General features: G+C 41.8%; 1 protein-coding gene across 3 annotated transcripts in view; it reads left to right on the top strand.

Moving 5' to 3' along the window:
* The first annotated feature begins 584 nt into the window (after nucleotides 1-584).
* The window catches only part of SYT9 (synaptotagmin 9), a 104,136-nt gene continuing 92,273 nt past the window's right edge, over nucleotides 585-12,447 (top strand). The window contains exon 1 of one of the 3 annotated variants that reach the window (XM_037899870.2): nucleotides 585-1,086. In XM_037899870.2, the coding sequence (XP_037755798.1) occupies nucleotides 939-1,086 (148 nt within the window). In that variant the 5' untranslated portion in view covers nucleotides 585-938. The remainder of the gene's footprint in view (nucleotides 1,087-12,447) is intronic. The other 2 variants (XM_007058688.4, XR_005225439.2) reach the window with 2 other exon arrangements.

Raw genomic sequence — 12,447 nt, 5'->3', positions numbered from 1 at the left:
GGGGCTCTAGCGGCAATTTTAAAGGGCTGGGGGCTCCTGGTCCTTTTACCCGCCCCCCCCTTCACCTCTGTGTGCTGGAACAATTTGTACAGTGGGGGTGCTGAGAGCCACTGAACCAAACTGTAAACCCTGTATATGATGGAAACCACGTCAAGCCAGGGGGTGCGGCCCATATGAGCTGTGTGTGGGGAAGGAGTGTGTGTGTGTGTGTGTGTGTGTGAGAGAGAGAGAGACAGAGAGAGAGAGATCTGGATGTCAGTAACTGAGTATATGTGCTGGAGTGTGTGTGTGGGCCCGCGCCCCTCATTTGGCCACAAGCAAGGTAGCGTGTGTCAGCGCCCATCACTTGCCACAACAAGTATGTTCACGTTTCCTCCCCTGGAAGAGGGGCGGGAAAGTTTGTGCCGGAGTGGGACGCTCTCCGGAGCAGGCCCCCAGGGGAGCAGGCTAAGCCCAGCCCAGCAGAGGCTGGGTGTCATTATCCGGCGTTGGGCTGGTCCCTGGCCCCTTCCCGCCCCCCGGCCACGACTGGGAGGAGGATGGCAGCGCTTGTGCACTGAGCGCTCCCGCCGCTGGGGAGAGCTGTTCCCGCGCCGCTTGGAGCACAGGCGGGGACAGGCTCAGAGAGCCCCGGCCGCTTCCCTGCCGGCTATCGCATCGCATGCAACTAGTGGGATCCTCCTCCTGCTGCCAGGAGCAGCCTGGTGCTCCCTCCAGAGCAGAGCCAGCTGGGCAGCCCCCAAGAAAGGCTCAGTTCGGAGCAGAGGGGGCGCGGGGGCTTGCAAAGGGAGGGGGGGACCTCCGCTGCGGCTGGCTCCCAACTATGCAGGCGGCCGCCCAGCGGCATCGGCGGCTGCAGGCGGGCGGCGGGCAGAGGCAGCCGCCGCGTGCAGTGTGAGCGGAGAGCTCGGCTCCATTCCCAAGGATGCTGGGGGGCGATGCCTGGCGGCAGGGAGGACGAGATTTGCCAGAAAGCGCTGCAGCTGCTGGCCGAGCTCTGCTCCAGCGGGGCGGTGGAGAACGAGAACTGCCTGGATTTCATCTACTACTTGCGGGACAGAGCCCGACCCCGGCTCACGGACTCAGGTACACGCTGCTGCTCAGGCCGGAGGGCGGGGGATGCCCGGAGAAAACAATACTCCCTAGTTCCTTCCCACCCTCATTGTGTCGCTAACTTACTGGGAAGGGGAGACACCCCACTCCCCCAAGACGCCTGCCGCGGTGTCTGGAGTCCGGGAGACGCAGGATCAATGCTCCTCACCCCAGCCATGGGGAGACGCAGAATCAATATCCCCATCCCGCCCCATCCATGGGGAGATACAGAATCAACACCCCCCCATCCTGCCCCAGCCCTGGGGAGATGCAGAATCAATACCCCGCATCCCACTCCACCCATGGGGAGATGCAGAATCAACACCCCCCATCCCGCCCCACCCATGAGGAGATGCAGAATCAACACCCCCCATCCCGCCCCACGCATGGGGAGATGCAGAATCAACACCCCCCATCCCGCCCCACCCCTGGGGAGATGCAGAATCAACACCCCCATCCCGCCCCACCCATGGGGAGATGCAGAATCAACACCCCCCCATCCCGTCCCACCCATGGGGAGACGCAGAGTCAACACCCCCCATCCCACCCCACCCCTGGGGAGATGCAGAGTCAACACCCCCCATCCCGCCCCACCCATGGAGAGACGCAGAATCAACACCCCCCCATCCCGCCCCACCCATGGGGAGATGCAGAATCAATACCCCCATCACACCCAGCCATGGGGAGATGAGGAATCAATACTCCCCATCACACCCCAGCCCTGGGGAGATGCTAAATCAACAGCCTCACCCTACCCGTAGGTACCTCCACTGAACAACAAGGGAGGTGAAGAATGTGTCCCTCCTCATACCCACTCCCCCAGGGCATATACACCCCTTCTGCTCTAACTTCAGAGGGGAAACATTCCCGTAGGATAAAAGCAATAGCTCCGATTGTTCAGGACAGGAGTGGACTCAGTCACAGAATCTATTCTTTAGTTTCAAGCAACGACCTGATCTAAGTGTTGTTCTGCAGAGTAATATAGAAGGCTGCTAAAAGGTAAAACCTGATGGGGTTTTATGTGTTCCTAAATCATTAGGATTTTTGAAGAAATCAACAACTGGTGTCATCAATTTCCAGCCATTCTTTCAGGTGGTTACACTATTCATATGATTAGATTTCTCCCCTTGAAACTGGATTCATTTAGGACTAAAGCATGTATGTACATCAATTTTAGCAAATCTTAATTTCAAAAGTATTTCCAGTGAAATATAATTGTGACTGCTGGTCTGAAACCAAGAATCATAGATTCACTACTTTAAATTATCTCATCTTAGTTGTTCAGTGTTTTCATTTGTTTTAAAGCTTAAGAATGTTTGCTTCCAGATAGCAGTTTGAACCTATAAGTAGCTTTACTGAGTTCAATCAAACCAGAATCTCAGTGTTCAGTGACAGGTTTCAGAGTAGAAGCCGTGTTAGTTTGTATCTGTACTTGTGGCACTTTAGAGACTAACAAATTTATTAGAGCATAAGCTTTTGTGGGCTACAGCCCACTTCATCAGATGCATAGAATGGAACATATATATATATACACATACAGATAAGTTGGAAGTTACCATACAATCTGTGAGAGGCTAATTAGTTAAAATGAGCTATTATCAGCAGGAGAAAAAAACTTTTGTAGTGATAATCAAGATGGCCCATTTAGATAGTTGACAAGAAGGTGTGAGGATACTTAACATAGAGAAATAGATTCAATATGTGTAATGACCCAGCCACTCCCAGTCTCTGTTCAAACCCAAGTTAATGGTATCTAGTTTGCATATTAAAAGTTTCTTGTTGGAGTCTGTTTTTGAAACTTTTCTTTTGCAAAATTGCCACCTTTAAATCTTTTACTGAGTGACCAGAGAGGCTGACGTGTTATCCTACCAGTTTTTGAATGTTATGATTCCTGATGTCTGATTTATGTCCATTTATTCTTTTGCGTAGAGACTGTCTGGTTTGGCCAATGTACATGGCAGAGGAGCATTGCTGGCACATGATGGCATATAGCACATTGGTAGATGTGCAGGTGAATGAGCCCCTGATGGCGTGGCTAATGTGATTAGGTCCTATGATGGCGTCACTTGAATAAATATGTGGACACAGTTGGCATCGGGCTTTGTTGCAAGGATAGGTTCCTGGGTTAGTGTTTTTGTTGTGTGGTGTGTGATTGCTGGAGAGTATTTGCTTCATGTTGGGGGGGCTGTCTGTAAGCGAGGACTGGTCTGTCTCCCAGGATCTGTGAGAGTGAGGGATCATTTTTCAGGATAGGTTGTAAATCTTTGATGGTGCGCTGGAGAGGTTTTAGTTGAGGGCTGAAGGTGACAGCTAGTGGCGTTCTGTTATTTTCTTTGTTGGGCCTGTCCTGTAGTAGGTGACTTCTGGGTACTCTTCTGGCTCTGTCAATCTGTTTTTTCACTTCAGCAGGTGGGTATTGTAGTTTATAATACTATATTTCAATTTCTATACTGCGTCAAATCAAGGTTTCACAGGTGTGAAGGAAAATTAAAATGAGCAGAACCATTTTTAGAAAGAGTTAAAATAACTGAGAACTGGACAGTATTTGCAGTACTCTAAATTGTACTGGCAGTTCAGCTACTCGTCACTGCATAGTAATAATAATGTATTTACTATTCTTACAGTAGTTAGTTCAGTTAGCATATTTTATTCCAATTTCAGTCTATTCTTCAATGTCTAATGCTTTCAAACAAAGATTTTGCAGTAACTTGATTAATATGAGACAGCTTTCATGATGTAAATTACTGACAAATACTTTGGTAAACTAAGATAGCTTGAGCAATCCAGTAAGGAGAATAAAACTGGTTAGGTAAAAAAATCTTCCATGTAAAATAAACGAAGCAGAATTTTCATAGGTCTAGGTTATTTGTATTAAGATCTATTTTCAGCCGTGATAACTTCATTCACTTAAAACAACTCTAATTTTAAAAGATTGCAGACATTTGTAACAAGAACTTTAAAATTTACTAAAAGATAGGTAGAATAACTCACAAAATAAATATTATACATATGCATTTAATAATTTTAAGAATAATTTGGTTCAAATAAATACTTTGTGTGTGACAGACACTTCTCTGTCAAAAAGCATTCAAGAAGTGATTGTGTCTATTTCTAGTTTCTCTAGTTTGTATATACTCAGGTATCAATCACATTCTTGTATCCTAAGTAATGATTCCCAAGAGGACAGCTGCTTAAGTCAATTATCACTTAGAATTGTGAGTTACTTGAACCATATGTAAAGAGGTAGCCTAAATCACTTTGAATAACAAGCATTTTTGAGATTTTTTGTAGAAGACACCTGACTTTTCATGAAAGTATCATGCAGACATGATGTCTGGCATTCTGTCTGGGAACATTTTAAAAACATACTGTGCTCAGTAAAGTTATATACATTGAGCATACATCGCTGCGAGAATATGAGATTCTTAGTCTTCTTGTATTACTTTCCATAATGAAGAAAACTGTTTCTGTATTTCTTATTTTAGCTCATTATTTCTTAAACCATTATGGTAGGATGGGTTTTTAGTATTTGCTGCAAACCTGATCTATTACACAGAGTAACTATGTTAGGAAGCTGTTAATTTGCACTTAACTCACATTTCTATCGTTTAAATGTGGGATTGTCAAGAAAATGAATTCCCCATAAAGTTTGGTTTCCCAGTTAAATCCATGGATGGTAAGAAGACAGTGCATTCAACTCCCAAAAGAGGGAGACAGTACCCCTTCAACAGCAGACAGGCCAAATCCAGCTTGATTTACTCACATAAGAAATACCATTGAGTTAATGGTGGAATGGAATTTATGGGCTCTGAAGAGAGACTCATCAGTTTTCGAGGACTGGAAGGATGTTGGCTACAATATAGGGCTGGGGACAGATTCTTCTGGGCAAAAATAAGCATGAAGTCATCTTCATTGTGTCATACTCTCTTTACTATGTAAGCAAGTTTTACATCAGCCACCCAAACTATGTTCCTCTCAGATAGCAGGAAATCCTGTCAAGCCAGACACAAAAGAAAACCATTTAAAAATACATAAACATTTGTTAGTAAACAGAGCTGACAAGAGTGTGGCTATAAAGGAAAAATATATGTGGTGTGTGGCTCATGGTTAGCAATGCTACTGTTTTCATTATGGCAGTTCTTGTACAAAAATATGTGAATGCTATTTTTAGAAAGTTTCTCCATGCTCAGATGCATTTTCCCAGTAAATTATATGCTTACCTAAACTCTTCAACCTGGTGAAAATGGTGATGTACAATATCTTTACTTGTTACATAATTTTCCCTATATGAAAGAAAGGATGGTCTATTGGTTAGGGTACACACCTGGGACTTAAGAGATCCAGGTTCAGTTCACTGCTCCACCACAGACTTCATGTGTAAAATGACTTGGGCAAGTCACTTAGGACCAGATTTTCAAAGTATTTAGGCACCTAAAGATGCAGATAGGCACCTACTAGGATTTGTTCAATGAGAGTTAGGTTCCAAGGCACTTTTGAAAAATGCACCTATCTGCATCTTTAGGCATCTAAATACCATTAACAAGCTGGCCCTTAACCTCTCTGTTTCAATTCCCCACCTGTAAAATGGTGTAGTAACAGCACTTCCCTACCGCAGAGGAGTGTTGTGAGGATAAATACATTAAAGACTCTGAGATGCTCAGATACTATGGTAATGAGGGCCACATCAGTACCTTAGATAGATATGCACGTGAAAACCATCTTAAGTGGAGTTATGGGGTCTTTGAGATAGTCACCTGGAAAGTGAGTTTAATTAAAACCAACAAAAATTTTGCAGTTGAGGAATGGGTGTTCGGTTGCTGTAGAGGAATCAGGGCAACAGCAAGTATGTGCTGATTCTTTGTGGACTTTTCCTCTAGTAGATCCCTCTCCCAGTCCTTTATCACTTCCCAAGTCAAACATCTGATGTGGGGCATGTCTTAGGAATCTGTAGAAGCAGCTGTATACTTTTGTCACACAGGTATGTGACTCTGGATTGCCAGAGAAGCAGGTGTTTTGTAAGAAGATCAGTCAAAAGTGTACTATGATTTTGGGTTTAGGACCGTTAACAGTTTAGCACCGAAGGTAAGTGATAGTGGTCTTCTTCTGTCCACTAGAGACAATGTTGCTTTTCTCAGAGTGGTGAATTTTGTGGCAAATTACTGTGGTTTGCACTTCCGTTACAAATAGGACAACATGTATATTTTTGGATGACAAAGTCCCATACATCAGATGGCAATTTTTACGGGATTTTTTGCCACTGCTTTTTGTTTTGTTTGTATATCTTTTCACCCATTTTCTTGCTGGAGTCCAACACGCCAGAGAATTCTCCAGGGACCAGTCATTTGGCAGGGTTGGTCTGCCATAGTTCTTTGGTAGATGTGCCTGTCCCTGCACATTTCTGCAGGGTCCTCTGGTGTGGCATGTCTCACCCTTCTCAGATTACCCCCACCTTTTCCACAGCTTCTGCTCTCCATGTGCTCCTCACTGAGCATGTCCTGCAGCCACAGAGTGCTCACTGCGTGGTTTCTAGTTTGTTGATAATTACTGAAATATGAGTATGAAGCGTTTAGTCAAAGGACTAGGAAATTCTGCAATAAAATGTTGGAGATTATGTCAAAAAAGACATTATGCCGCTACAGCACATTCTGGATTGGATTCTTCACCCTTCCTGTAGATAAAAGAGTGAAAGGATCCAGCACCAGAAACTTACAATAAAAAATTTAAAAAGGTCATTGGAAGCTGTTGTGGACCTTTGGAGGAGGATGAGAAGAATGATCAGGAAATGTTTATGCAGATAAGGGAGTTATATAAAAGGGCTAGACCATTAATCATGGTGAATTTTCATTAATGTCACACTGAGCGGAATAATGACAGTAGAAATACTAAATAAAGTTGCCTGTTCTTGACTGTCATATTGGATTGCACATTTTGAGGATAAGCCAATAAGATCAGATGTTATTCTTAATTATGTCCTTTTAAAATTATCACTATCTGCTAAAATAGAATAAACAGTGAATATTGTGGGTTAGTGATGGACATTAGACATGAAGAACTCTATACATCTTGAGCAAAAGCGATGGATTTTATACAGTAATGGAAAAATCAGACTTTATTATTTAATCAAATTAAAAATACTTGATTGCAATCAAGAAACCAAGAAATCTGGCCATGGAAATGTGATGGTTTTTGAAGGAACAATGTGACAGGGTACAATTTACATTTATGTCAGTGGAAGCTAAGGGTCCTCTTCATCAATACTTTACTTAACTAAGTGCATTTTTAACTCTGCTTGATTCCTCTACACCGGATATAGGTGGCTTAGCTGCATAATAAATTATCGATAGGAAAAACAAAAGTGGAAAACAGCAAAGATGTCTGGACTGGTTGGCATTCAGCCAACCACGTGAGCACAGAAGCCAAACTTGGGGCTTGTTTAAATGAAATCTTTGGCAAACCAGGCTGTAAATCTACAGTGCTCTAGCCTATGGCACACTAACTGGCTGTGTGGACCCTGCTACTGCCACTTAGTATGTGGCACGCTAGTGTGCTGTAGATACACACCCCAGCTTGCCACAGGCTAACTGTTCGTCTAGACACACCCTTGCTCACAGAAAATCTTTTCAACATGGACTATACATTTTACCCCATATTATGATTAATAACATGTTGTGACCTCATCTTAAAACCAGTCTCATCATGGGGGCTTGCATTTTTCTGAATAAACTGTAGCCCTTATATTAAATCACTTTTTTAAAAAATTGGTGAATTGGGCCTGGGTTTTCACAGGAACCTAAAGGAGCTGTGGTTCAGTGGGAGCTGGAGTCCTCACCTCTTTGGGCCTCTGTGAAAACCTCAGCTTAGGTTTCTTCAAACATGTCATTCCTTTGTCCTTAACTAGGGCTAAGTCCCCAGAAAGTTTGACATTAACTAAAAACTTTTGTGGGTTTTGTTTGGTTGGTTGGTTGGTTTCGGTGGTGGTGGTAAAAACCAGGCTTCAAAAAAGTAGCTTAATTTCTTAAGAGGCACATGTCTAACTTTTCATGCTTGGATAACGTGAAAGTGACTCAACTGATTTTGTTCAAACTTTCAAAAAATGAAAAGTATCAGGGAAAAAGATTAGTTTAAGCATGAGAAATTTCAGCCAAAGGGGAAAAAACAATTTACACAGTCATGAAGTGAAAAAAAGGGGAATAACCCTTTCAAGATATAGTACATTTATTGTCGCTGTGCTTTTTACTCATTCTGGGCCAGATTCACCATTGCCCTGCATATTTTGTAGCCAGTGACACCAGTACAAATAAAGGTAAAATGTTACAATTCTGAACTGATAGTGTTTTTGACCCATTTCCCATCAGTATAAATCACTCCACACAATATAAGGCAGCAGTAAACCAGGTCCTCTGACATTACGGCAAATGAACAAGGGAGACTGCAGCTCAGATTCCTTTGAATTTCAGAAACCAAAATATTGTTTTAAACTTTGTTCAAATAGAGTGTTAATCACATATTTTAAATGGGAGCTGAACACTGTTTTCCTCTTTTGAAAAGTCAGGCACAAGTTTTGGGGATTTAAAGAAACATTTGCTGCTCCCCTTTCATCTGAGATGGTGTATTGTTTTAATTGGTGTCAGTGCACATTTACTGTAAATGGCTCGGCACTCAGAGATTTTCCATTGACGCTAATAGGGTTAAGTACTCAGGTTACGAGAGAAAAAATGCTGCGTTCAACAGATAACTGTAAAAATGATGTGCTTTAAGAAAGAGGAAACAAAAAAGCATGTATCTGCTAAGACAAGAAGGACTACGTGTGCTTACCAACAAAGATTTGGGACTTTAGTTGTTGCCTTACAAAACCAGTGATACAATGTGAATCAAACTAAAGAAGATGGTGACAATTATTGTACAAGTTACTATATTATTTTTTCTGAACAAAGGTTCTGCTTTAATATAACAACTGTACAGTCCGTTACAGACCTATACTATGGGAAATGTATTTTTATGAATATTCTGTGTATGTATAGATGCTTCAGATGTTGTTATTGGATGTATTACAGTGGGATCCAGAGGTCCCAGATTTTAGCCTAGTTGTTGTAGATGTTGTACAGACATGTATGGCCAGATCCTCAGCCTAGCTAAGCCAATAAGATCAGATGTTATTCTTAATTATGTCCTTTTAAAATTATCACTATCTGCTAAAATAGAATAAACAGTGAATATTGTGGTTTAGTGATGGACATTAGACATGAAGAACTCTATACATCTTGAGCAAAAGCGATGGATTTTATACAGTAATGGAAAAATCTAAGAAGGCATGCACATGAAAGAAATATAACACTTATTTTCCTCTCACTTTTATAACTTCTCTTTTGCTATTTTTTATTTATATTTTGCTACCCATTTTACTCATTCTTCCTCTGTTTACTTTAAATTCTTTAAGGTCTCCTTGAATTTATGAGCTTTTAAAATTTACAAAGAAATGAATACAAACCCAGTGTTCCTGCCCTGGTGTTTTTCAGTACTCTCCCAAATACGGTCCCTGTTCAGCCATGTCTGAAGTTAGGTGGATGAGTAGTCCCATTGACTTCTATGGAACTACGCACATGCTTAAAATTAGGACCTGCATATGGGCCTATATTCTGAATTACTATAGCATTGCAATATACTGGAAAATATGGTGGCAAGGATTATTTCAAGTGAGCTGGAGGAATATGCCAGTTGTCTCCGTGATGAAAGATTTTTCCTGAGGGCACAGAACCTCATTCTATGGTGTCTTTGAAAGCAACTGAGTTTGATTCCTGGAAATACACCCAGAGTAAATAAATAGCAAGTACTGTCATTAATAATGCATCTTAGGAACCTACAGAAACATTCGAGGGAAAGGATATGAGGGACCTGTATATAGGTCATTTTATATGTGTTTTTAATATATTCTAGAGAGCACGTTTGTGAAGCATTCTTGGAAATTGGATTAGCATATCATATACAAAATCAAATCAGAAATTATTTGTCCAGTAACATCCAACTACTCAAGCAAGTTTCTTATAATGTACTATCACTGTCAAAGAAAATTAGGATAATCAATGGAAAAATACAGATGATGGGGAAATTACCTAAAGAGAAACATAAGAAGTACCAACATTTTCAGGTGTCTGGATTAATTACAGTCCAATCCCTCTTTATTACTCCAAGACTCTAACCTTAAAAGCCTTTGCATATTCTGTAGATTTCAAAAATTGGGTCAAATTCTGCTCTCACATGTATATGCTTGTAATTCCCACTGAGCACTTACCATCACATTAGTAGTGACAACATTTTCTTTCAATGGGATTTGCACATTCTTGTCTGAGGGCAGAATTTGCTTTATTACATCTCTAAGAAATATTCTACAGGCAGTCATTTACATTTATAGGGCACATAGCCCCAATCGCTTATGTAGAGGTCTTCTTTTCTAATGGCTGTATGGGTTATTGGTTCCTTGTAAAAACTTTTTGTGAACATATGGTACTGTTGATACGTAATGTTAGCATTCTAAATTGTTACGTTTTGTGCTAATTTGAGTGACCAAAGTGCAAATAATAGGCCACATTTCCCCCGCCGCAAAATGGCTTCTAATTTCCTGAGCAGAATCAATAGTGCATGCAGATGTCTGCATTTAGACATCTAGTTCTTTGATTGCATCCACAAATCAGAATCAGAAGTATAATCCCAACTGATTTCAGTTATAAAAACAAAGGAGGTCCCTTCTACAGATTTGACTTCCTATATGTAATTGTCCTATTTTTCTTTTTATTGGGCATTGCAAGGTTATTGCATATGAATGGAGAAGCTTAAATGAACATGGATTTAAGTGCAGTTTTATATTTTGAATGCACCACTGATCGGGCTGTGGGGAGGGAGTAAATGTAGAAATAAATTTTAACATACATGTTTTTCCCACAGCACTGATTGGCTTGCTGGAGTAATGCATAATTCTGTGACCTCTCCAATATGATGGTTTGCCATGAGATTCAATGCGTTCCAGGCATTAGATATGAAAAACTTTTATCTAGTCCGTATTAAAAACCTTAAGTGATAAGGCTTTCACTACTTCCCTTGAGAGAGTGTTCTACAGCCTAATTGTTCTTGTGGTCAGATAGGCTGAATGTCATAAAAAAGACTGTATTTTCCCTTTTTAATTTGATCCCATTACTCCTAGTCATAGCCCTGTGTATGTCAGGGATGTTCTATCTTATACCTTGCTGCCCATGGACCTCAGGGACCTCTCTGGCTCCCAGACATCTCTGAGGGATCTTAGGGATGCTCCAGTGCAGCTTCCTTTTTCCCAGCTAGGCCCCTTGCACCTGGGCTGGAAATGGAGGTGACACAGGAGCTGTACATGATTATTCCTCTAAGCAGGAGCAGTCCTCAGGGGGCTGATCTTTACAGTAGCTCTGAACTATCAAAGTAGGCCTGGATGTTGCCTTTAAATCTATTGTTGAATAGTGGCTTTGCCACAAGCCCTGCCAAAGGAGCAGCACATAGTTGAGCTGTTCCAGAAGCAGGCCAGAGTCTGAACTGAGATTCAGAGTCTCAGTTTGGTCTCTGAGTTTCCCCCCACCCCACCCCCCAGCAAAGAGGCACACATACACGCTCCAGGGAGCAATAAGATGCGCCAACCTTTCGCTGGGTGAAGATTACTTCTACCTCCACACCGTCATGGCTGCAATGACCAGCTTCTTTGAGTAGAGCAGGTGAAGCCAAAGCTGCACCACGCACTCCCCACCATTTGCACAGGAGGGAAGGCAGCTGCTCCAGGAAGGCTGCCCACTCCTCTCCTTTGTGCTGATACCAGCCATAGAGGTAGCCCAGGCAGGGGTTTAAGGCTACACCTCACACTACTGCTCTGGTGGGTAACCAGGATAATGACTGTGTCCTTACTAAGCAATCAGAACCAACTCATAATTGCTTCGCCAATGCTAGCTCATATTTCTAACTATCTCCTTATTTAGCACCCGAATGTTATATTTTTGCGATGAGTTCTTTAATTTATATTTCATTTGTAAACACACATTTTGATTTTTTTTTAAATTTTCCTTTGGGAGATAATGAACATTGTTGATGGTTTGTTACAGAACTGTAGTCAAGAACTTTCTATAATGTTGTGGATTTTTGCTGTACTTTAGCATTAATTTAAGCTCTTTTATGGCTTTATTTAGACTGAACAGATAGAGGGAGATTATTTTAGTTTAAAGCTTTACTCTGATGCTATGTTTGTGACAGTGCCTGCTTTCAAATGGAGAAAAAAAATAAGTGAGCTTACAAGCCAAATTCTTCATTCACTGGATCATCAGCAAAATTAAACATAGAAATGTTTTT

The sequence above is a fragment of the Chelonia mydas genome, chromosome 6 (genome assembly GCF_015237465.2).
Source record: "Chelonia mydas isolate rCheMyd1 chromosome 6, rCheMyd1.pri.v2, whole genome shotgun sequence".
Classification (NCBI taxonomy): domain Eukaryota; kingdom Metazoa; phylum Chordata; order Testudines; family Cheloniidae; genus Chelonia; species Chelonia mydas.
This window is presented reverse-complemented; position numbering and strand designations above follow the sequence as displayed.